Genomic DNA, 25615 nt, shown 5'->3' with positions numbered 1-25615 from the left:
AGCTCTGCTGGACTGAAATCCTCCCTGGAGCCCTACAAACAGCCTCAGCAAGGGCTGAGCAGGGTTTGCAGGCACTTTCTTCACTGGATGCTTTAGGTTGAAAGGGTCCTTAAAGCTCATATCCTTCCATGGGCAGGGACACCTCCCACTGTCCCAGGCTGCTCCAAGCCCGGTCCAACCTGGCCTTGGGCACTGCCAGGGATCCAGGGGCAGCCACAGCTGCTCTGGGCACCCTGTGCCAGGGCCTGAGCACCTCACAGGGAGAATTTCAGCTCCCTCACCCATATTTGCTACTACTGCAATGGGGGCTGCTCGAGAAGGCTGATTCAGATGCTAATTAGGCCTCTTAATTGCCGTAGTTGTTGATTGCATGTGTTAAAAACAGTCAAAGGAGAGTTGCACCCCCATCTTAGGGCAATATTTAAAAGCAAAGTAGTGGAAGGGCTGGCAGTGCTAAACACGGAATACAATGGAGTGGAGCAGCTCAGTTGGAATGAGAGTTGCAGTGACCATCTGGAACTTCCCGAACAATTAGGTTTGATTGTGGCTGACCTAAAGTTAAACCAGGCTCTTAAGGGCACAGTCCAAATCCCTTTTTTCATCCCTGTCAGGCAGTGGGGCAGGGACCCCGAGCAGCCTGGGGGCACAACCGGGCGTGTGTTGGTGCTCACGGAGGCAGAGCAGTGATTGAAGGTGTTTACTGCCACGTGTAATATCTTCCTTTTGTGCCCATGTCTTTCCCCTGGAAGAGAAAATCAATACCCAGGCTAAATCTGGAGGCTTCAATATTTCTCAGAGAAGTGCAAATCAATATGGATTTCTTAACAAGTTTAATTTCAATACCTGAAAGTGCACATTCTGCCCATTTCCTGACCTTTCCAAGCCCCAGGGGAGGAGGATCAAAAAGATTTATTCAAATTCAACGAATTGAATCAGCAAATGCCCCATTACCTTGTTTTCTTTCCGCCAGACCTTGATAAACAGTATGATAGCCCATCACCTACACGTGGCAGCCGCGCCGACCCGCCGGGCATGGCAGTGCCCGTGGCCACCTCCACCGTGGGGACAGGAGCCCAGGGTGGTGACAAAGGGCCGGGTGTCATGTGGAGATGTAGGGATGCACCCGCTCCCCTTCTCCGAGTGCCCACATCCCAGCCGAGAGCCCGATCTGATTTATGGTGCTGCAGTGCTCTATATTTATCCTACAATGGCTTTGTGCAGCGTTAGATCATCGTGGGAGCACTGTAAACACTGCAAAACGAGCGCGTGGGCTCCACTGGCCCGAGCAGAGCACTTGGAGTGATTCAGTCTCTGCCCTTGGAATGATCCCACGGGCAGGAGAGCGAGGAGCATCCATCCCGAAGGGCACCTCAGGATACCTGTTGTGTCAGGGTCAGGTGCAGCAGTGGCTGCCACTCGGGGTCACCCACAGGACCCTGCAGGAAACGGGATCGGGCATGGTGGGCACCTCAGGGTGTGCCCTGGGGCGCTGGTCCAGCCCCGGTGGGCGCTGGTCCAGCCCCGGTGGGTGCTGGTCCAGCCTCGGTGGGTGCTGGTCCAGCCCCGGTGGGCACTGGTCCAGCCCCGGTGGGCGCTGGTCCAGCCCCGGTGGGCGCTGGTGCTGCCCTGCAGACACACAGGGCTCTCCCGGGGCATCTGGATGGAGATGGTTCCCGGTCCCGGCCGGGGCGTTGCTGAGCCGGTGCCGGGGCTGGCGCTCCCCCTGCCTCCCCAGGGAGGTTTAATTGCTGTGTTGGTGCTGTGCTGACAAAGCCGGCGGTGAAGCGCTGTCAGCCTGCGGGAGCTGCTGCTGGCGCGGAGCCCGCGGAGGGGAAATGGCAGCTGCGTCCTGGCTGCAGAGCAGAGCTTTGCGTTTCACCCTTTTTCCCCTATTTCCACATCTACGTCAAGGCACGGGCGCTGCCCTCTCCGCTGTGTGCTGCGAGGGGAGCGGTCCCCATTCCTGCAGGCTGTTCCTTCCTCAAAATCATCCTTTGTCCTTTCTGGGTTTGGATTTTTGGGGGGATTTTTACCGTTTGCCATAGCTCATGAGAGCCTGGGTAAGGCCAAACCGTTTATATCGTGTGTTGATTATTTATTTGATGGACAGTAATGGTTTCTGTGGTGCCATTACTATCTGTCATCTAAATCCAAACGCTGAGGTGCTGTAAAGGGCAGCCTTTCACTGAGGGCTGGAATAGCTTCTCCAGCATCGTTACCCTGCACATCCGTAAATCTCCAGCCACTAAACACAGCTCTCCAAAGCTCCCCAGAAAATTTTCAACAAATAAGACTTTCACCTGCTCTTTACTAATAAAGTCCTGTCCCTCTGCCATTATCCTCCCTCCAGTCACTAGAGGAGAAAATCCTCCTTCACCACCAGAGCTGGTGTTGGAGAAGGAGATGGGGAGGGGTTTTTTCCTGTGGCTGCAGCTCTGGAACTGCTCCAGAGCTGGGGAACCCTGACAGGTGGCCTGGGAACACCATGGGAAATAATGGTGCAGGTAAATGCAATTAGGAATTAATTACCACAGTTTCTCATTACCTGCTCCTGGTGTTCCAGTACCCAAAGGGAACCTACAGGAAGGATGGAGGGAAACTCCAGAGCATGTAGTGACAGGACAAGGAGGAATGGCTTCACACCGTCAGAGAGTATGTTCAGACTAGATATTAGGAAAAGCTCTTCCTTTGGGTGGGGAGACCCTGGCACAGGGTGCCAGAGAAGCTGTGGCTGCTCCTGGATCCTTGGCGGTGTCCAAAGCCAGGCTGGAGCAGCATGGAACAGTGGAAGGTGTCCCTGACCGTGGCAAGGAGTTGGTTGAGGTGCTGCTCTCACTTTGCTGAATTAAAATTTCAGCTTCTTTAATAACCAGCAGGTCCGCTGAAAAATTGTGACGAGTGGCATCAAGAAGCAACTCGGTAAGTTTATTTTGATGAAATACAATAATTATCATGCTTAGCAGCTGTTGCTATTTAAAATAAGAAAAAACGGGGCTTGCATTGAAAATGTTTTGTAAACCATGTGCACCAACAATCTGTTCCAATGAAACCAGCCATTATGGAAACGGTATAATAGCAGGAGCTCATTATGGAAAGTTAAATTGCAAATCATATTTTGTTTCAAATGAGCTGGATGAATGCATAATTTGCCTCAAAGAAATAGTTTTGTAGTTCTGATTCTCCTGCCAAGAGCTGAAGCTCTTGGGCTGCAGCTGCCGGGGCGGCCTGATTGTCCATTTCAAACTGCAGGAAGTTTGGGTTTCAAAGGAACATTTGAAGAGAGAAAAGGGGGAGAAAAAGTGAAGGAATAAAAGGCAGAGCAGTGGGAGCTCTCAGTTGGTTTCCTATGTGAGATTCTGGTGGCGCAGGGCGGGTTTAAATCACACCCAGGGCGCGTGTGGGGCTGATGCTGCGTCCCTGCGCTGCAGCAGATCCCACAGCACGGCAGAGCCAGCTCCCCAGGAGCTGAGGTGGCAGCCGAGGTGACGGCCGTGCCTGGGAAGGGCAGTGCCACCCAGGCAGCCGAACACAGGGTTCTGGGGTCACCCCGAGCTCCCCCATGGCACGGCACTGAGGTGTTCCCGAGCTCTGCCAGCCCTGAAGCCACGCAGCCACCGCGCAGGTGACAAACCCCCGGCCCCGCAGGACCTGCTGCCGTGGTGCCTCAGTGCTGCAGGGCTCTAACACGTGCTGCTCGTGCCCAGAGACCTGACCTACGCGTGGTGGCACGTGAGATGCCACACGAACAGCTGATGGCGTTTCCTGGTCGTGGGTGGCTCCAGGGACGGGCAGCGGTGGCACGGGGGACACGGAGCCTCCGCTCGTGGCTGAAGGAAGAGATGGGCAGGTGGCCACGGCCGGACCCTCTGCCATGGGGGACAAGCCCAGGAACTGCCCGGGAGCCTCCCTGCACCCGCTGGGATTCACTCACCACAGGTGACTCTGTCCCTTTTGGCAGGGGCACGTGTCACAGCTGCTGTGCTCTAAGAACAAGGTCCTTGAGCCAGGGTCACCCCAGCTGTGGTGGTTTTGCAGGACCAAGGAGCTGCCCCTGTCCTGCATCCCAGGCTGTCCCCAATACCTGCCCCAGTGTCCCCCAGGCCTGCTGCTGCATCCAGCCCAGAGGCAGTCTCATTAAATATTTAATCCAGCAGCTGCTGGCAGTGTTGGAGGGTGGGTAAAGACAGCAGAAGCAATTTGCAATTAAAATGTGTTTATCTTAGGAAAAAAAGTCCCGGAAACTTGTAATTAAAATGTTTATACCAAGGGCAGGATTTCATAGCCTGAACCTTCAGAAATTTTAGTGAAGCAGCAGTGGCACAGATGAGGTTGGCACAGGACAGATGGGAGCTGTGGCTCCTGGCAATTCTGGGCACCCAGGAGGGTGGTGGGATGGTGGGGAACCACATCCAGCATGCCTGGAGCAGCCCCACGAGCTTTGTAGAACAAAAGCTCTCACCCAGACACTGTGCCCAAAGGGTGCAGGAGGGCAGCAACAGATGCAGGACAGCAGCAGTGGATGCAGCTCTTCCCCTGGTGATGCTTGGCCACATCACTGCAAGGCACAGCCAGGGTGGCTGGGGTAGCTCCTGGCAAATACCCCAGCACCCCCCAGTCCTCTAGGGGTGTTTTGTGCATTTTCAAGCTTGTTTGTCCCCCAGTTATGGCAGGTAGGATCTTCCCATGCGAAGCAGGTAATATGAAAACATCTCCTGATTTGGGAGTTGTACAATCACAACCCCAAGCTCCCCCTTTTCTGGTCCTGTTGCAGCAAAGTCTGGGTTCAGAGTCTGAATTTAGATCCTCTTCATATTTATTTCACAGCGGTAACAAGAAAAATAAACAGAAGTAGAAGGGCATTGCACTGGCCCTAGGTGAGTGGAGAAGACATAAATCACTCTGAGTGTGTCCCAGAGGCTCTCACCTCAAGCTCAAGGGCCTCTTAACCTCCCAGATCATGGAAACCCCACAGCTGGTGCTCTTGGGCTCCATAAAAGCCTTTGGGGCAGTTCTTCTCAGCTGAACTAGATTGAGTGCCCTGCACTGCTGCCCCTCTCCCAGCCAGCCCCTTCAGCAGCCTCAGCTGCAGCCTCTCCTGGCTCTTCTCCCATTCCTTTATGCTGATCCAGCTGGCAGGGAGCTCTCTGGAGTGCTGGAGCTGCCCCTGCCCTGGGTTAACTGGGACTGCCAGGATGTCAGGGCATAAAACCCAGAAGAGAAAATTATATTAAACAACTGTGAAAGAAATCATTTATTTCCATATTGTCTGTGTTTTGGACTGAAGGAAAAAGCCCACAACTCCAGCAGTCCCACTTCCTGCCAAGCCACAAGCAGGCAGTTCGTTTGCTTGGATCATCACTGCTCAGAATGTAATAATCTTTAGAATGAATAAAAATTTAAACCCCACTGATCAGAGGTTGCTGAGGGCTCGACACCTTCAATATCCCCCCTCCAGCACCTGGGGGTGTTGAGTGACCCCTGGTGTGCCCAGCCTGGGGCATTACAGGCTAAGTGCATCCTGCTGGGAGTTGGGGACGTCACTGAGCAGACCTGTCCTGGTGTCCCCACCTTTTCCCTGACTTCTCCCCTCTGCAGAGCAGCAGCTGGGAAGCTGGAGCCTTTCCTTGTACCACAGCAAGGAGCACACGACTGGATTGGGAGCTGAAGGAGCAGACACTGCCAGCTTTTTGCAGGGTCTTCAGAGAAAGAATCAGAGATCCCCTAACTGCTCTGGGTTGCAGAGGACATTAAAGATCAACTCATTCCAACCCCTGCCATGGGCAGGGACACCTTCCACTGTCCCAGGTTGCTCCAAGCCCTGTCCGACCTGGTCTTGGACACTTCCAGGGATCCAGGGGCAGCCACAGCTTCACTGAGCATGCTGTGCCAGTGAAGTGTTGGTCAAGAGCATGGGTGAGTGCCAAGGGCACGGGGTGAACCTGGTGCTGGACTCTTCTGGTCTCAACAATGGTGTGACCCCATGATGGGGCCCACGTGGAGCCCACAGGCTGGGCTGAGGATGCCAGGGGAGGTTGTGGTTGTGGGATGGAAAGGTCTGGATGGAGAGGAGAGCTCAGCACAGCACCCGCAAAGCTGCAAGTCCACCAGTGCTCTGCACCCACGGATTAAACCTGGTGCTGGAAGCACAGAGGGAAAGGAGTGTGAAATCTGCCTGCAGGGCTGGCCAGAGCTGCTGGACAGGGCAGTGGGACAGGCCTCAGAGGAGCTGCCAGGCTCTGCCAAGGCTTTGTTGAATATTCATCTGTAGGAAATGGTTATTCATGAGCACAATGAAGATTATCGTTCTGAATTCTGAACTACTCAGCCCAGCTCAGTTTGATGTGGTGAGGCTCTCACAGTGCATTTGCATTAGAGAAAGCATTACTACTTTTGATGAGGAGAAGGATTACAGGAGAAATCTGCATAAATTTATTGGTAAATGTCATCTAACATGTGTCCAAGTGTAATTCATCACAGGGCTGTAGTGCAGCCTGGTGACTCATACAGGGCTGGGGTTTTTCAATAGACGGATAAATAACCCTTGGGACAAAATTACCTCATTGATATTAAATCACTAGAGCTGCAGGTGAGCAGAGCCTGCTTGGGACAAGCCCCTCAGGGAATGCCAGTCCCGGGGGATGAGTGATGGGAAATGCCAGTCCCGGGGGATGCTCACTGCTCTTCCTCTGCCTGCTGAGCCTCACCCAGCTCTGCTTGTGTGCCACCAGCCTGCCCAGCACCACAGCCCTCTCCATCTGCCTCCAGCCTCACTGCTCCCTCCCGGCACAGAAACGTGCTGAGGACTCATCCCAGCTGTCAGGGACATCCCTGAGCTCCTGGCTTCTCTCCAGGAAGCCCCCACAAGCCCAGCCACTGCCAGGACCTGCAGCAACCTCCTTGGGAAGGGCTTCCTTGCAAATCAGCAGCTGGGTGCCACTCCAGGCTCTGTCTCTGCCGGGGTTTGTTCCACAGCTGCAGGGGTTGTTGTGTCCTCGATTAACTCTCCCAAGGGAAGTGCTCATCCGCAGCAGCGTGTCCAGCTGTGATCTGGGATTTCCCTGTGTGATGTAAAGACGTACATGCTGGCTCTGACAAGGTGAGGACTTTGTGACAGCCAGCACCTGCCACAGCGACTGTGACGAGCTCGGAGCGGGTCCTGCCAAACCAGAATGTCAGTCCCAGGGCTCGGCTGGAGCTGGATGTGGTTGTCCATCCCCAGAGACACCAGTGCCTATCCCACAGTCCCAGAGTGGCTTTAGCCACGGTTCCAGCCTTGCAGAGGTGAAGGTCACTGCAGCAATTTCATGGAATGTGATAAACATGATGGCACTGAGTCTCCTACCCCATGCCCTTCTTGCAACCTCCCTCTCTCCAGAGGAGGAACATCCCAGGGGTACTGGGAGAGCAGCTCTAGGCAGGGATTAGGGAGCTGCCTCTTGAGAACCAACCAGCCACTGGCTTTTTTTATTGAATTTTCCACAAATGGAACAAGGTACACCCAAACTCCTTGAGCTGGGGAGGAGGAAGCAGGCACATCTGCATCACACCCGCCCTGTGCTTCAGGTGCCCTTGACAGTGGCCCTGCCTGAGGAAGCCAACCTGAGCACTGGCAGTTCCAGCCTGCTCTGGGCTCCAGCCCTGGCCAGGCTGGAGGCTGAATCCAAGCCTCAGTGTCCCCAGCCCAGGAACATCTCTCTGCTCTGGGATATCCACGGCTGCAGCCATTTCTGCTTTCACACATCTCTCCAAACAAGCGAACTCCTGCTCCATCCTGACTGCCTGATACGCCTTATCATCATGTTAGCAATTAATATTAGCATGGTAGAAATTGCTAATTTGCGATATACAATAATTAGAATTCAGTTTAATTGCTCTAAAACTCTGCATACAAATGTGGCTTCCACTCCCTGGTCTAGGGAGAGTAAGAGAGGAGGGGAACATCATCCCTGATGACACGGGTGAGGCCAGCACAGCAGGGTGTCCCACCCTGTGGGTGGGTGGAAAAGCTGGGAAAAGCAGAACAGCATTTCTTGGTGCTGAGCTCACTGCCTGGGTGGGTTCTGTGGGAGTTTAGGTGGGCTAGATCAGGGCAGGCAGTACCCATTGCTCACCTGTGCCTCATTGCAGGAGAGGATGGGGCTTTTCCTCCTGCTTCTGGGGCTTGGGTGAGGTTGGGAAGAGGGATGCTGCTTCTGGAAACAGCAGAGGCTTCATGAATCACTGCAGGTACCAAAAGGAAATAAAGGAGTGGGAATCAAAGAGGATTTCCCAGGGATTGATGCCTCTCAGACCCATGCTGGGCCCTGCCTTGCAGGCTGAGATGGCAGTGGGTGCAGCAGAGGGTGAGGGCATGGCCAGGAAAGAGCATGGGCAAAGGGGAGGAGGTCTCAGAGAGGGGGAGCACAGGCTCCGGGTACAGGGTAGGGACCAGCACACATGAGCCCAGTGTGATGATGTGGCTCGTATTGGTCCTGGGTGTTCACAGGGAAATACCAAATCAATTCTCAGAGAGGAAGTTATCTCGACACAGCACCAGTGAGACCAGGAACATCCTGGGGGCAGTGCTGGTATCTCTGCTCCCAGCAAGGCTGAGAAGCTGCAGAGCCCAGGCAGGAGCTGTGAGAGCTGCTTGTGGGCCAGAAATCTGCCATGGGGTGAAAGATTAAAGAGGTGAGTCAGAGGGATTAAAGATCACTCAGTTGTGGTCTCCAGTTGCCATGTGGGAAGTTTCTGGTGATGGATGGCACAGGAAGTTGTGTAAGTGAGAGAGATTTAAGCTGGGATAAAACACACCTTAACAAAGGGAGAAATTAAACTAGGAGTAATTTACTGACAGACACATGGAAGGTTTTAGAATGAAGGACATAAATGATGCTGGATTTCAGCAGCTCACCCTTGCTGAAGGAGGTGTACCAAGCACAGGAGGGTCCTGCTGGGGAAGGGAGGAGATCCCCAGGGCCTAGGAGGACAGGAGGAACCTGGTGGTGTTTACCTCCAGGGTGAATGGTTCTGGGAAGGCAGGAGCCCCTGAGCAGGAGTGGCTGAGAGGCCTGGCTCTGGTGAGGCTGGCTCCCAAGGTGACACGGAGCTGGCATGACGAGCCACCCCACAAGTGTGTCCTGGAGTGCTCCCAGCACAAGCTCAGCTCACACGGATTTGTTCCTGTTTTGAAGAGCAGAGGCAGCAGTACCTGCGCGCAGAGCTCTGGATGAGGCCCTTATCTCCAAGGGATTAACGGCTGCTCTGACTCACAGGCGAGATGACTCAAAGACAGACAGGATCCAGGGATAAAGTCAGCCGTGGTCCCATCACCAGCCAATTCCACAAGCTCAGCACCGTCTCCTGAGCGATTAGTGCAGCCAGACAGGGAGCTGCAGAGGAGCAGTGCTCGGGTTTGGCTCTCCCTCTCCTGATCCTCAGCATCTGCAGCCAGTGATAGCTGCTGTGTGCAGCCAACTGGGCATGGCCAGCCTGGCAAGGGAGGGCTCCGGGGGACAGGGAGAAGGGGCCTTTGATCCCTCTAATTAATTCTGGTTTAAAATGTATTGAGAAGTTAAGAACGAGGAGGGAAGCTGGGGCTGCTTTGATGTGTGAGTGGATGGATGCAGACAAGAGGCTGCACAGAGGGCAGAGATTCAGGAAGCAAGAAAGGCTGGAGGCAAGGAGCTTGGGCAGAGGGGGCTGGGGTGTGCTGATGGACACCCTGGTGCTCCCACAGGAGCTGGTGGCACTGGGACCAGTGCAGGAGCTGCCAAGTGCCCGCTCAGTGGTGCCCAGTGGTGTTTGTTCTCTGCAGAGGGCTCGGACACCACGGCACAGCCCTGGCTGCTCCATGCCCTGGGAGTCACCATCCCTGGGGCCAGGACACTGGGACCAGTGTGTGCGGCTATGCTGGGCACGAATCGTTGCTGATTTTGCTACTGGACAAGACTTGAGTGTTACCAGGGGGACATTTCCTGCCCTCTGAACAGAAACAACGATCCAAAACAGGCACCAGAGCTCTTTGTTCGGCTTTTTCAGTAGAGTTGTTCAGCCTGGAGAAGAGAAGGCTCTGAGGTCTCCTTTCTGTGCCTAAAGGGACTCCAAGAGAGCTGAAAAGGAACTTTTTACACCACAAGGGGGAATGGCTCCAAATTGTTAGATTAGGTATTAGGAAAAAATTCTTCCCTGGCAGGGTGGGCAGGCCCTGGCACAGGGTGCCAGAGCAGCTGTGGCTGCCCCTGGATCCCTGGCAGTGCCCAAGGCCAGGCTGGACAGGACTGGGAGCAGCCTGGGACAGTGGAAGGGGTCCCTGCCCAGGGCAGGAGCCGCCGCTGCCGGTCCCTATCCCGGTGCTCAAATGACCTCTAGTGGCAGGCGGGGACGGGGGCGGAGGGTTCGCTTTCCTCGGGGAAAACAAAACAAAACATCCCCCCAAAAAAGAAAGAAAAAAAAAAGAAAAAGAAAAAACCCCTAAGCTAAATTAAAAAGCAAATTGCGTCGGGCTCTTTCTCTCCCGAGATAGCAATGGTCAGTTAGTTTTCACTTTTACAGCAGTTTAATTAGTGACTCGAAATTCATCAAGCAAGAAGATCACCCTGCCGCTTTCACACAGAGGGGGCTCAGGTCGGGAGGTGATGCCCGGCAGTGTCGGTGATGGCAAGATAAAGAGCCGAATCCTCCCAGAGCCTCTGGATTCCGGGGAGGAAGGCGAGACGTGCCCAGGAGCAGCGGTAATCGCCCTCTGTGCCCGCAACTGGGCACAAGGAGCAGCAGGAGAGGGGATGCTGTGGGCTCTGCTCCAGCCCCAGCCCTCCCTGCCAGGGCACAGGGCTCCGGGGACAGTGCCAGGACAGAGCTGAGCTCATCTCCTGGCATCCTTCGGGGGCAGGACCAAAGGAAAGCCCTTTGCAGAGGAGATCCTGCTTTATTTGGGGTCACCACCCAGGGAGGGCACTGGCCCCGAGAGGATGGATTCACTGTGGGGCGCTGGAGCCGGGATCCTCAGGTGGGAGCAGCCCTGATCTGGGATGGGCTCCTTGGGGGACACTGCTGGAACTCTCCGGATGACTTTTAGGGTTTCCTGAGTAAATTAGCTCTGATTATTATGGAAGAAGTTCCTTTTACTCTGATAATAACTCTTCTGCTGTTCACACAAGGAGGAGCTTGTCCTGCTATGCCTCTCCTGATTCATTCTGTGATGAGGAATGAGCTCTCGTCTTCTTTCTGACTCGTTGGTAGGGTGAACCTCCTTAGTACAGGGGGTATTAAAGTCAGGCTGCAGTGGGGCTGTCCAGGGCTGGGAGCCTCTGAAAACGGGGTCAGCACCTTCCACCAGCCCTCACGGCTGAGCAGGGTCAGGGGTGTGCTGGAGGGTGTAACAAAGCCAAGGAGAGAGCAGCTCCCTGGACTCTGGGTAATTACAGGCTGGGGTTGCTTCTTTGCTTCCTTGTCTGCTCCTTACCTGTGACCTAAAAGCAGGTTTCTGGATTCGTTTAAGTATTCCAGCACAACTCTCAGTTTCCTTCAATTCTGAGTCCCTTGAGCCTCGGGGAGCTGGCAAACACTGATGGATTGCAAACCAGTAGGAACTCTGGAAAACCATCAGTCCCTCTTAGTTAAAGCTCAGCTTTAGCCAGTGCCTGCCCACAGCAGCTGGGCCCCTCTGGGGTGCAGTGATGGCACCGGGCTGGGGCTGAGGGAGCAGTGTGGGTGCTTCAGCAGAACTGGCCTCGCGGGCTCAGCCTCGGCAGGTCCTGAGCTGGGCTGGGGTCTTGGATCACCCAAGCCCCGAGTGCTCAGAGCAAGGTGAGTTCCTCTCCTCTTACAGAGATCACAGCTGAAGTCACAAAACAGAAACAACTAGAGTCATTGCTGCTGCCAAAACAAACTGGAGAAGGAAATGCAATTCCACACCCTGCCACCTTGTCAGACCTGATTTGTCCTGCTATGCTTTGAAGTTCTGCTTGTTTCTTTTTGTACTGTTCAGTTGTACAACAGGGACAATTCTGTACCAACCTCAGTCCAAGGTTTGAAAACAAATGTCACAGCCTTAGATTTCCTGAGGGCAGGGTTAGATGGGATTTTGGGAAGGAATGCCTGTCTGTGAGAGTGGGGAGGGACTGGTACAGGGTGCCCAGAGGAGCTGTGGCTGCCCCTGGATCCCTGGAACTGTCCAAGGCCAGGCTGGACAGGGCTTGGAGTACCCTGGGATAGTGAAAGGTGTCCCTGCCATGGCAGGAGGTGGGACAGGATGAGTTGTAAGGTCCTTTCCCAACCAAACCATAATATTATTCTACGAGTCTGCAATTCAAGCACCTGTGTATTTGAGAATTAAAGCAGCAAAGACCAAAGCTCAGCCAAAGGTGCTCTGAACAGCAGAACTGTGTTCAGATAAAACTTCTTCTAAATCAGTGAAGTACTAAATGAGATGAAGTTCCCTCACAGCTCCCAATAATCCACTATGGTAAATCACTGAAACTCCACGTTACAGCAAATAGTTTCTGTATATTGCTCTTTTTTTAGCTAATGTGTGAGCATGACCTAAAAAAGTGCCAACACATTTTACACTGTTTTACAGAATTTAGAGAACAGTTTACTGCTGGACGTATTTGAAATGAAAGATTTCAAAGTTTCAGAACTAATTTAAAGCTACAAAAATAGCCCTGGTACCCACAGGTGTGCAGAGACCACCAAGTTTCAATGCTGCTCTATAGTGTTCAATGGCTTTCAGAGTAACCCAGCTCCTCTGAAAGCCACGGGGTGTTTCCTTGCCTCATCAGAAAGTTCATGTTTTGTTTTGTAAAGTTATGAATGTGGGTGGCTGAAAAGATTTGATGTGACATGAGCATTTCTGTCCCATGCAGGAAACAGCCTGGAGCAGGCACATCAGGCCTTTCCTTTGGGTCAGACAGGTTTGGTCAGGTCATGGAAGCATTCCCTAAACTGGGAGCTGGTGACACATCCTGGAGTCATGGAATCGTTTGGATGGGAAGGGACCTTAAAGGACATCCTCCCCATGCCCAGGACAGGGACACCTTCCAGCCTCCCAGGCTGCTCCAAGCCCTGTCCAGCCTGGCCTTGGGCACTGCCAGGGATCCAGGGGCAGCCACAGCTGCTCTGGCACCCTGTGCCAGGGCCTGCCCACCCTGCCAGGGAAGGATTTCTCCCCAGTATCCCACCCAGCCCTGCCCTCTGGCACTGGGAGGTCAGCACCCTCCTGCTCAGATCCCACAGCTCAGCTGCTCATGGGAGCATCCCTTTAGTCCAGCCATGTCCCAAACCCTTTGTCCAGCCGTGTCCTCAATCCCCCTGGTCCAGCCGTGTCCAAGCAGCAGCCGCAGCCCCCACAGCCCAGGCCGAGATTTCCACCAGGCCAGGCCCTTTGGGCTGGAATGTTCCAGGCAGGTCCTGTTGGACACAGGAGCCTGATCACCCTCAGGCTTCAGAGCTCACCGGCTTAGACTAAAATTTTACATGAGTTTATTCCAAGGCTTCATTATTTTTATTTGAAAAATTAACTTGTCTTTGGATTGATTTCTTTGAGACAGCGGGAGCTGGTGGGCAAAAGGTTTCCTGTGTAAAGATTTGAGAATTAGAAAATAAATATTTGTGTAGTGAAAGACTGTTGTAATTAAGTTTTAATAGATGGGTTAAACGCGACAGAAGCACATAACGTGAAAGAGGCAGGGTTTAAGTACGACATGCCGGCGATATGAAGCCCAGAGGACGGTGACTATTATGGGCTGTAATGTCATTATTTCCCTCAGTCCCATCCTTACATTTCCCGCGGCTCCGTGAGGGGCGCACACCAGGCGCTCCGCTAGGGGACGCTCGGGGCCAGGGGCGGGGCCGCCGCGCCCACGTGACGTAGTGTCACGCGCGGCGCCGGGTCACGTGCGGCGTGGTGGACGCACTTCATCTGCGCATGCTCGCGCGGCCCGTGCGGTGTCGGCCGGGAAACCCCTCGGCGCATCGCTGAGGGCAGGGGCGGCCGCGGGAGCCGCCATCGGGGCCGAGCCGGGCCGAACCGGGCCGAGCGGGACCGAGCCTGAAGCAAGCGGGGCGGCGCCGGGCCGAGCGGGCCCAAACCCGAGCCCAAACCGAGAGGGGCCGGGCAAAGCCGAGCGGGGCCGAGTCCTAGTCGAGCCCAGTCCGAGCGAGGCCGAACCCGAACCGAGCGGGGCCCGGCCCGTGTCGAGCGGGGCCGAGAGCAGGACCCGGGCGGGTGCGCCGCGCTCGCCGAGGGCCGCGGTCGTTGCGGGGCGGGGACCGCGGGCTCACCGCGATGGAGACCTGAGGCCTGCCCAGCCCCGAGCCCTGAGGCCGCGGCCCGGCCATGGCGCAGCGCCGCGGTCTCTGAGCGCCGCTCGCCGCCCCAGCGCCGCCGCCCCGGCCCCCGTGGGCCCTGCCCGACCCCCGCGGCCCCGCCGCGCCGGAGCGGGCGCCGCCCGCGCCCCGCCATGTCGTGCGTGCATTACAAGTTCTCCTCCAAGCTCAACTATGACACGGTCACCTTCGACGGGCTGCACATCTCCCTGAGCGACCTCAAGCGCCAGATCATGGGTCGGGAGAAGCTGAAGGCGGCCGACTGCGACCTGCAGATCACCAACGCGCAGACCAAAGAAGGTGCGTGGGGTTCGGGGCAGCGCTGATGGAGCGGTGGCCGCTGTGGGCTCAGAGCTGCTCCTTTGTAGCTGCTGCTCTCACAGCACCGTCCCAGCAGTTCTACTTGCTGAGCACGGCTTCGTGTGCCACCGTGCTACAAAAGTTTTGGTTTCCTGGAGTTGTAGGTAAAATGGGGGGGATGGGTGGGTGGGGGAGAGGATGTCTTAGCATAACAAACCTGCCAGTTTGCTTTGAAATGTGGTAGAAAATTGTCGAGGTGGTGGGAATATAGCACATGGCTAATTTGAATGGGAGGAAAAAAAAAAGTGTGTTTGAGGACTGAACTTTGTCTTCAACTTCTATTTCCCCCCTTCATTGGAAGGTGTTTTGCAGCCTTTTTTACCCGCCTTTCATTGAAGTGCCCGTTGCAGTAATTGCTTAGAAGCAACAATTTGTATCGAGTGTATCACTGAGTTACAATTTCTGCAGACCTTTAAAGCTTCTTGCACAGTCAGCGTTCTGTGTAGCAAAATTACTCTTGGGAATTCCTAGATAATGCAAGTTTTCCAAACAAAGGACACCGTAATTTGGATACTGCTGAGCATCATTTCATCATTCTTGTCTAATTTATTGTTTTTCTTCCTCGCACTCAGTGTTTGCTGTATCAGGGTAGTACTGAAGTTTTAAGGTGGAACATTTACAGAGAATATATGTAAGAAATGTTCTTCGGGAAGTCATAAATTCGCTTAAATCTAATAAATAGCGCTTGACTCTGCGGTGTGAATATGGGCTTGTGTAACTATGATGCTTCAGTTTGGTAATCTGCCATCCTGATATGTTTGAATGTGATTAAAGACTTCGGAGTGTGACTTTTCAGAAATAAAAATAATTGTGTTTTCATTCCTGCAACGTTAAACCTTTTTATTCCACCCCCCCCCCACCCCCGTTGTTCTGTGTCTCAGTAGTTCTTTTCTTCAAAATACGCACTGGTTTTTTTTTTTTTTTCCTCTTTCAGTGTTATGTGTTGAAGTTTAAACAGAATGCTCTGTAACTTCAGCCCTGACATTCCGAGGAGTTGGAGTTAAAGCATCTGTTTATCTACAGATATTTAAATTATTTCCGGGAGAGCGTTGAGAGAATTCCCAACACAGCATTAGGGGTGCAGGGGATGCTGTTGTGTTGAAGCTCAGAAGTACTGGGTTTTTGTAACAGTATTGAATCAAGCTGTGGAAAGCTTTTGAAGCCTGGGTTTGGTTTGCAGTGCGGGCTGTGCTGGGGAGGTCCCTGCGCTGTGTCCGGAGCTGTGGGACAGACGCTCTGGGCTCCCAGAAGCAGCGGCTGGTGTCACCGGGGCTGGGCGGGAGCTGGGCTGGAGCCCCGCTCTGGGAACAGAACAACTGCTTTGCAATAGGCCACACGCGTGGGGTTTGGTGTAGCGGGTGAACAGGGAGCCAAGTTAGGAGAAAAAAGATGCTCGTAAATGTCACCTCATAAAGTATTACTGCAGCATCCGCCGTGCCGAATTTACCAGGGTGTTACTTTGTTTTCGTGTGTAACCAGAGTCCGGGGAAGGAAAAGTGTTAGTCTCACTGGTAGGTGTTAAATGTGGTGCTGCCTCAAGGTGAAGTTACAAAAGCGTTGTCCTGGGTCCTATAGGCAGGTTGTGTTGCACTTTAACCTCTGCAAAAACCACTATTAAATTATAAATATGTAACTATGTAAAATACGTAATTTAAAATTCTACATTATTGACACGGATGCTTATTGAAGCTTTCCTAAGGGTGTTTTCCATGTGAAAAGGCAAAAATCCCTCTGTGGTTTGCAGAGTGTGTATTTCCAAAATTTATGTCTGTCAAATCTTTGGTTTACATGCATAAATGTGAATCTCAGTTTTTATTAATCAGAGGTAGAGGTTTAAATTAACCTGCAGAAATTAAAATAACAGCTAGACTGGGATATTCTACCTAAGTGGGATGTTAGGAATTCTTATGTGTGGACATAAGTGTTGAGTTTTTATAACCTTGTCTATTCAGGAGTCCTGAGTAAATGTTAAAATGATCTTTGGAAAGAACAAAGTGAGCCATGAGCAGAGATGTGCTGCATATTCAGATTGTTCCAAGATCCTGTAAGCTTTTACAGTTCTGGAGCTGTTACTTTTCCTAATGGAAAACTAGTAATAGGAGATGCTAACATAGGCTAAAAGCCCATGGGATTTTAAATATTGGTGGGAAAAAAGGATCTGGTGGACTGTGTAAGATCTGGGAATGCAGAGTGAGTGAGTGGGACCTGTTTCATGTAGGGGGTTCCTGTTCCATGCTTGCTCAAAGCATGTTCTCTAAAGCCTGTGCTCAAGAGTGGTGCTTTCAAACCTGCTCCATTTCCCTGGATCTGGATTTGTTTACCTGTGTTCTATACCAGGTGTTCCCAGAATATTGTGGAAGAGCTGCAAGCTCCACAACTGAGGTTTCTTGAGTGTTTTTTCTTGCGCTATGACATTCTGAAGCAGATCACTTGGAAAATGTGCCGTCGTACTTCCAGGGCAAAAAGCAAAGAAAAAAGTAAAACTGCTCTGAACTGGTGTGGGATGGCAGAGTATTGCTCAGGCACTTCAGCCCCACACTCACACCACACCAGAGCCAGGAGGACCCTGAAGCAGGGGGCAGGTGGTGTAATGGGATTAATGACTGGAAGTAGGGTGGATTTGATTGACTCATCCCTTCGGAGCAGGGCAGTGGAGATTCCCTGGGCTGCTTGGCCTCCTGAGCCAGCTTGTTGCAGAGGTGATGATGTGCCTGCTGTAGATGAGATCAGGGATTCCTGTTCTGGGGGAAGCAGAAAATCCAACAGGATTACAGGATCCAGGCTGTTACTCAGGAAGTTTCAAGGCTGCTTTCATAGCAGCTACAGCGATGGCTTGTCCCAAAGTGAGCGAGTGGTGGTGATGAGAACACAGTTAAATCCTGCCTAAGGAGAAAATGTTCTGGGGAAATCCCTGTGTTGTGGTGGGGACAGCCTGGCATGCTGGCAGACATTGCTGCTCTTCCCTGCACATCCCAGCAGCTGCTTAGCCAAGCTTTTCCCTGCCCTGGCACACCTAGGCTTGCCTTCCAAGGACTCCTGGGAGTTCTGTACTTCACCTGTGTGAAAAACCTCTGCGAGTGCTCAGAGCTGCTTGAGCAATGCTGTCATATGAAACCAGGGATGAAAGCAGGCCAGAAAATAATGTGGGAACTTTTGTCAGTAACTTGTTTATAGTATACATAAACACAAATTTGTAAAACTAGCAGAAATCCTTATCTTAGATAAATTAAAAAGTGGGGGTTTTAAATTGCTCATTCAATGTGAAGCAGCATAAAAACTTGCCAGCAAATCTGAGCTCTTTGCATTTAGCTGGTAGAAGGTTGTGGGCTGTAATGCAGTAGTTGATGTCAGATTTCTGTGTCAGTGTGAGGCAGCAGTCAGGGTAGCTGCTGTTAACTAGTTTTTCTCTATTCATGCCTTGAAATACTTCTTTCTCTGGACTCTTTCGAGCTGCTGTTTTCTTGTAGGATAAATAGCAAGTTTTAGACTGTTATGTCTCTTCTGCTCTTGCCTTTAATATCCATATCTGTCTTTGTTTTTGCAGGCATTTTGGGTTAGTTGGGTACTTTTAGTCACAGCTCAGATGGACAAATTCTAGTAGCCACTTCCCAGCCATCACTGGTGGAAAAGCAAGCTTGTGCTATGTGGGAGTGGGAATGAACAATGTTGTTGCCTCCAGCTTTGAGTGTTTCTGTTGAAGCTGTGCTTGGACAAGTGTGAGCAGTAGCTGTGTGGAGTTTGCCTCACTGTTCACCTTGAGGTGTGGAGTCATGGAGGGACAGTGCCAGGGCTGTGCAGGTCCTGAGGCTTGTGAGGCTCTGCCCAGGGGATGTTGCTGCCCATGAGGAGCAAGTTCCTGTTGGGAGATGTCAGTTTAATCTAAAAGCCTTTTTTGTGAAGCCACTGTTGCTTCTCTTGTATCTCTGAAATCAGAGTCCAGTGATTTATGATCTGGAGCAGAAAGAAAGAACACTTTGGTTTGACTCTGGTCCCCAAGTAGAAACAGCTGCTCTGGGCTGCAGAACTGCACCATCTTCCCGGTGTTTGTCTCGGCCTCAGCACTGCTTGAGCTCCTTCTCCATCAGAAAGTCCCAGTGCAGCCTCTTGACAGGTGGCTGCGTGAGGAGCAGAGCTCCAGGGCTTGTGTCAGGATGTGACTTCTGTAAGAGCTGCTGTTTCTGTCACTGCTGGTCCTTTCACCTGCAGTTTTAGGCTACTCTGCAGTCCAGAGGAGTCTCGCTGTTTGGTTCCCTGGGGGGAAGATCAGGAATTAGTTTCAGCTAAATGATTTCTCAGTTTTCTGAAGAAATGCTCTGGTAGTTGGAAATAGAAGTAAAATTTTAATTTTATGGTTGAAGTGATGTCTTCTGCTAGGTATGTTTTGGTCTAAGGGAGGTTCCTGCCTGTGGGAATAATATACTGAAAAATGGAGCATAAATTATGAGATACTTGTATTTTGTGTGTGATCACTGAGCAGACTCATCCTGACAGAGTTTGACTAGATACACAGCAGCTCTGGGTTTCAGACCAGTGTTCTGATTCATTCTGCAAAGGCAAGGGGCTGGAACAACTAACACTGCAGGCACATCACAGGGAAGGACTGCTCACAGTGCTTTACAATATCTAGTCCAGCGTATGTAAGTTCTGTATAAAAACCATTCTTATGGAGAGGCCTTTGCATTTTAAGCTTATTCAAAGTGTGTCTGAGAGTTGGATTTTTGCTTGAGCCTTATGTGAAAGGTCAGAGGGCTTTTCTTCTCTTTGGACAAGCAGCACAGGACAGGCCAAGGCAGAGCAGGCTCCAGACACATGCTGTTTTCCAAAGGCTTCTCAAGGCTGCCTTCTGAAGTAATTTTGTTTGAGTCCCTCTTCTCTACAGAAAGTGAGTGGAAAAAACTTGTATCCCTTTGATTAATTCAGGCTGGATGGTGAGCTTAAGGGGGGAGGTACCACTTTAGTTTGAGCCACTTCTGTCCTACTTGTGAAAGCAGGCTCAGAAAATCCCCAAGTTTTTGTGCTCTGAACTGCAGAGCTGCCAGTTTCAGTTGCATTTCTCTGTCAGGCCCTGAGCAGCTGCCCAGCCTGGCTGGGGACAGTGCAGCTCCAAGCACAGAGCTGGTGGCTCTGCTGTTCTGCCAGGCCTGACAGGAGAGTCAGGAGTACTTAGCACACTGAAAGCACTGGTGCAGAATTTCCCTGCTTTAGCTGGTGCCTGGTTTGTTCAGGACAAACAGAGACTTTAGAGTCTGTTTCATGCAGGTGACGCTTAGCTTTGGTTTGTTTTTCTCCAGAGATCTCTTGGTTTTGTAGCCAGAGAGAAGCAATAACAGCTTAAAACAGATCAGGGAAAATCCTCGTGCATTATCAGACTGCTTTAGTGTAATTTGAAACCATTTTGCTCTTGGCATTCAAGCTAACTTTAAAAACTGAAAATTATTTTGCTGCTTGTGTTTGATAATTAAACCTGAAGATTTCTTGACAGGTGCTGTTGTTGTGTTGAGAGGATGAAAGCCTGATGTTATGTATAAAATTTTGCTTTTAAATCTGCAAAGTTATTCTCAGAAGTGCTCTGCATTACGTATTAAACACATTCTTACAAACAGACTAATATCTTTTCTGTACTGATGTTGTTTCCAGAATACACCGATGATAGTGCTCTGATTCCCAAGAACTCATCGGTGATTGTGAGGAGAATCCCCATTGGAGGAGTTAAAGCTACCAGCAAAACTTATGTTATGTAAGTACTGCAAACATTCTCTTCTGTGGGAGGGGTCAGTGTGCCCCTTGTTGTTGCCAGCCCCTGCAGAGGCACTTGGGTTGTACCTTGCTTGTTAAAGCTGCTGCTGGTGTTTGTTGTCATGGGGTAGATTTCAATATGTCTGTCCCAAAGGAAACTTAGATTTTGGTGTTCAGACACCAACAGTGGTAGCTTTCAAGATGATTCAACTGAGTCTGGTTTGGGGTTTATTCTTCTGAGATTCAAGTGCAGATCCTGTTTCCTCTACATGGGGAGATTCCTTATTTTGTGTGTCTGCCTTTTTAACAAAGGCAGATATGCATTGGAGTGTAGACTTAACGTTTGTTCCTGTCTCAGAGGAGTTTGATTCTGGGTGTGGGACTGTCACCTGCACTTGGGGGAGGTGGGGCAGGATATGACAGCTATTTTTCTGCCTCAGATCTGGGGACGTTGAATAGTAGTTGTAGAGGGGAGACCAAGGGTTGCCAACTGGTGAACCATGCAAACAAGAAGTTTCATTCCTAAGTGATTCCTGTGCATTTCCTAAACACACAGTATCTGAGGCAAGAGAAAAAGAACCATATCCTAAAAGGTGCTGGCTTTTGTGCAAGTACCATGAAGGAACGGTTAATCCTGTCCAAACTTAAATCTCAGAAGCAGTTTAGCACATTACCAAATGTACTGGTTACCTTTCTGAGTCTGTCTGTACCCAAGCTGGGATGTGTGCTCCAGGTTTTAATTCTGTATTTCTAAGGTTTACACCTGATTCTCTGTCCTCAGTATTGATTAAAATCACAGATACTCAAATGCAATCCTGACTACAGGATTATTGCTGCATGGATGTTTTCATGCAGTCCAGATCTATAGTAGCTACATCAGTTCTGTTAGAATGGGCATGTTTATCAACCTCCTTAAAGCCATGCCTCTTCACCACCAGCAGGAGATAATATTAGCTTGTGGTTTTGCCATGTCTTTCTAATGTTGGTTCTCAATAAAGTACCCTGAGGAGTTACACTGTGTCTTGAGCAAACAATACAGCAACATCCTGGTACCCATGAACCATTTGCAAGCAAAAACCCCAAATGGAAGTGGCTCTGCATGTAACCCTGGAGCATGTTACTGCAGGACTTGGTGCAGTGCTTTCTGCCCCTCCCTCGGGGTTCTGCACCCACAGCTTTGTGCCTGTAAACACAGCCTTGCTCTGGGGCTCATTTCAGCTGGGTGCTGTCCTGCCAGTGCACCTCACCTGGCATTGTACAGCCCTCCAGAGAATCAAAGCTGGCATCAAAAATTCTGTCAGCACTATGGGGGGATCAGGAAAGAACTGCGCTGCTGGGGTGCAGTTGAAAATTAATCAGACATATGAGCTGGAAACACTGCAGGGACCACTGGTAGGGTGGTTAATGTTTGGGGATGGGGAATGTCTGCTGGAATGGTGGAGAGGCCTTCAGAAAGGCATTGCTCACCTTGCAGCAAATGGCTGAAGCAGCTACTGTGTGGTAATCCAAAGTATTTCCGTGTATTTCCTCACCTTCAGGAGGTGTAATTGGGAGCCTGGGGGGGTTTAGCAGTGGCAGGAAGCTGAGCCTCTCCATTGGCATGTGAATTCCCCAGCAGCCTTTGCATTGCTTCTGCTCATGGGACTCTGGATGATGTGTGGATTGTTTGTTAGCTCTCTCAGTGGCTGCATGTGTGGTTCATGGTGAGGAGCATGCAGGTCCAGACCACCGAGTATGTGGAATCTCAGCAAGTTTTCAAATGTAATAATATTTCCTAAAATATTGTAACATATTCAAGATTATCTTATAGCAAATTCTGGCAATTAAGACCTTTTTTTTTGTCACAGGACTCCTAAATCGCACAAAATCCTAGAAACTACTTTCAGGTGACATTTCTACTACTACTTTTAGTCAATATAGCATATGTAACATGTTTAATATTTTGGCACTTTGATGACTAAATATAGTGGATCTCTGAACACAGTGCTTGGGCTTCCACAAAGAAACACTGTTCTAGAGACTGTGCTGCTCACACTGTTATGTTGCCCCTTTGTCCCGTGACTGTGTTTTTCACCTGAGCAAACTCACACTTGTAGATTCTCACTGTTCTTTCATAGAAACTGAGGCCCTGTACCTGGTACCTGTGTGTGCTACCAGGGATGTACATGTTGGCCAAAGCTACCACGTGCTTTGGTGATTGGTGATTTGAGAACACAGAGCTCTAGTACAGACCTCATGGATTTGATACTTAGAGAGCAGAGACAAAATCTCTGAGGACTTCCTCTTGCACTGTTGTGTTCTAGATCTGTAAGTCTTGAGTAATTTGTGACAATGTAGAAATGTGATTTTTGGGGGGTTTTTTAGTTGCACTGAATGTACCAAGAGAGAACAGTTTATGTTATAAAAATGTCTAAATTCACTAGAGTATTGGAGCATAATGTGCTGTTCAGATTCTGGAATCTTTGTGTCGGGTGCAACTGATTTGTTTTAAATTCTGATCACCTTTATTTCTTCTTCTAGAAGTCGAAGTGAGCCAGTGAGTGGAACATCAAAAGCAGTATGTAAAAACACAATCTCACACTTTTTTTCCTACACACTGCACTTAGTTCTAAACAATGCAGCCTTTTATTAATTTGCCAAACGTTAACTTAATATATTTTCCAGTAAAACCTAGTGTATGTTGTAAATACATTGTATTTGATTCAGCATAGTAAAAACTGGGTAATGCCATCATTTACAGAGTTCTAATGTGAATATTGGTATTTGTGCCTAGTAATGAATTGTATTTCATATTGAATATGCCAGAATCTCTCCTGTATGACTCTGTGTTGTACAGATAATGTATGATCATTTGCAGATCCTGTAGGCTCGAGGTTTGCACACTGAACATGGTGCCATGTTCTACATCTGTCTGTCTATAGCTAGTGATATGTATGTTTGTATAGGTTGTTGTGTGCTTTTTGTTTCTTGCAATAAAAACTGTTTGGAGTGTATTTTTTGCCATTTTCACGTTGTATCACTTAGCTTTTGTTTTTAAATACTTTTTTTTTTTTTTTTGCCTAATGGTTTTTGAAAATGTTATCAAAAACCACTGAGAAATCATTATTGTGAAACTTGGTGCTGTTCCTTACTTTTGACTTGGGGGTTCAAACAAATACCAAACCCAGCCTATCCCAGATGTTTTCAGGACAGTTCTGTGCAGCTAAATGATTCTTTCTTATGTCCTTAAATATTTGGGTATTTGTTCCTAAAACTGTATAATGGAAGTGATATTGTTTGGGGCCCCCTGAGTACAGAAATGTCTTTAATAGCCTGACGTGAATTTCAATATCGCTGCTACACAGAGTGGTATTCTAAAGTTCTGATTTGATCTCTCCCCTTTATCTGGTGAAGCAGTTTAGTTCAACAGTTTGTCTGCAAATGACAATATGTAACACAAATTTTGGCACCAGGTTAGAGCCTGGAGCATTTGGGGGTGAAATCCCTGTCACTTTTCTTAACTTCTGCCTGCAGCACATTTTTGGGTCTGGGTGACTCCATGGTTGGCTGCTGCTGTAATCCCCAAAGATGAAGCTTTTCTTTAGTATACCACCACTTGGAATTCACATTTGGAAAAGGGGCAGCATTTTCCTTCAGGTTTGCAAGCACTTGTACTGCTGCTAACATATAATCCCACATGGAAACCCGTGCCTGGCCATGGGCAGATCTTGGTGTGCCACTTGGGTCAGTACTGTGTGCAACTGTGCTTTTCCAATAGTCCTTAGAGTATCAAAGTGCTATTTGGTGGGGTTCATTTTTTATCTTTATTTTAAATATAACTGCTTCTCCTTCACTAGACTGGTGTGAGGCATTACACTAACCCTGGATCATTGGTTCTGATCACTTGATCAGCTATTAGGATAACTTAATCTAGAAATTCCTGAACTCTGGGGCTGTGTTCTGGGAAGAATGCAGCCTCTGGTTCCCATGGAAACAATCAACTTCAAATTGAAAACTTGCTCTGTGTAGGTCTAAAAGCAGTAAATGTGACATCCATAATTCTATTGCTGATTGATTGCAATTCCTTTTGGACATTAATGCCTCTCATTGTGAGCTGGAGTTAGCTGAACTGGCCCAGTGACCCTAGCAGTTAATGTAATGCATTTATGTAAACTACATTTATAGTATTTGATCTAATTCAGATGGGTTTTTATTTCTTGAAAACAGTTCTTTTTCTTTTTGTTTACTAGCATGTGTATAAACACAAACCACATGTTCATAAATAAAGTTAACATTCTTTTAGCCTCGTGTGTTCCCTGGCATGTCTGTATTACATTGCTCAGTAGCATCTTACCATAAGCTAATGTAGATGTGTCAAAAGAAAAAAGGAAAAATCCCAGAGTGGGAGGGAAGACAGTGTGAGTGAGAACTAACAGCAGGAAAGGAAAAGCAAAGCCATTCCCTGGTCTGGGAGGGTGGAAGTCTTGCATCCCTCTGTACAGGCCCTCTCTCTGGAAAAGCCCTGCAGCTTCTGGGGCTGGAGACACAAATAGTTTATTCTTAAAGCTAACTCAGGTCTTGGTGTGGGGGGAATGTGTGCCTTTTTTGGGTTTTTTTTTTTAAACACACATATTTCTGCATGTATTTCAGAGCAGAAGCTGGGTCTTGTGTAGTTGGAGTAAATCACTAGGAATCTTGTCAGTTATTGATGGAGAGTAAAGCTGCAAGGTTAAAATCGGTTTTCTTTTTTTAAAGGATGCACAGAAGCTTCTTCTCTTTAGTATTTTTTCATTGTCATGCTCTTGTGCCAGCTGCCATGCCCCCTTTGGCACAGCCAGAGCCAGGTGTGGGGCCTTTCTGCTTTAGGGTTGGTGTCCCCTCCTTCAGGGCCCTTGCAGGCTGCAGAAGGGCCGAGCTGGGCTCCTTGGTTTAGCACCACTGGCCACAGCTGGAGCCTCCCTGGCTGAACTTCTGTGTAGCCAAGCCCTTGCTTGGGGGGAAGCCCTGGAATTTCAATGTAGCAGCAGTGAGATCAGCCTTTTCCTCTTCTTTTCTGTCCCCTTGCCCACTTGGCTTCCTGTTAGTTTCTGTTCAGTCTGCTGCACGACATGGGAGTTAACAACACTGGCTGTTGAGTTTAGAGTTTGGGGCTTACTTTTTCTGGGTTGTTTTTTGGTTTGTTTTTTTTTTACAATACTTCTGCACTGTTATCTTAGGGTTGCCTACAAATTCA

General features: G+C 50.0%; 1 protein-coding gene across 6 annotated transcripts in view; it reads left to right on the top strand.

The window, feature by feature from the left end:
* The first annotated feature begins 13941 nt into the window (after positions 1–13941).
* Positions 13942–25615, top strand: part of RBBP6 (RB binding protein 6, ubiquitin ligase) — a 28668-nt gene continuing 16994 nt past the window's right edge. For 3 of the 6 annotated variants that reach the window (XM_062503824.1, XM_062503825.1, XM_062503822.1), the window contains exons 1-4: positions 13942–14607; positions 20305–20404; positions 22251–22289; positions 22924–22960. In XM_062503824.1, coding sequence (XP_062359808.1) covers positions 14442–14607; positions 20305–20404; positions 22251–22289; positions 22924–22960 — 342 coding nt within the window. In that variant the 5' untranslated portion in view covers positions 13942–14441. The remainder of the gene's footprint in view (positions 14608–20304; positions 20405–22250; positions 22290–22923; positions 22961–25615) is intronic. The other 3 variants (XM_062503828.1, XM_062503823.1, XM_062503826.1) reach the window with 2 other exon arrangements.

The sequence above is a fragment of the Cinclus cinclus genome, chromosome 16 (assembly GCF_963662255.1).
Source record: "Cinclus cinclus chromosome 16, bCinCin1.1, whole genome shotgun sequence".
NCBI classification, from domain to species: domain Eukaryota; kingdom Metazoa; phylum Chordata; class Aves; order Passeriformes; family Cinclidae; genus Cinclus; species Cinclus cinclus.
The sequence above is the reverse complement of the archived record's forward strand: the minus strand, read 5'-3'. Positions and strand labels throughout refer to the sequence as shown.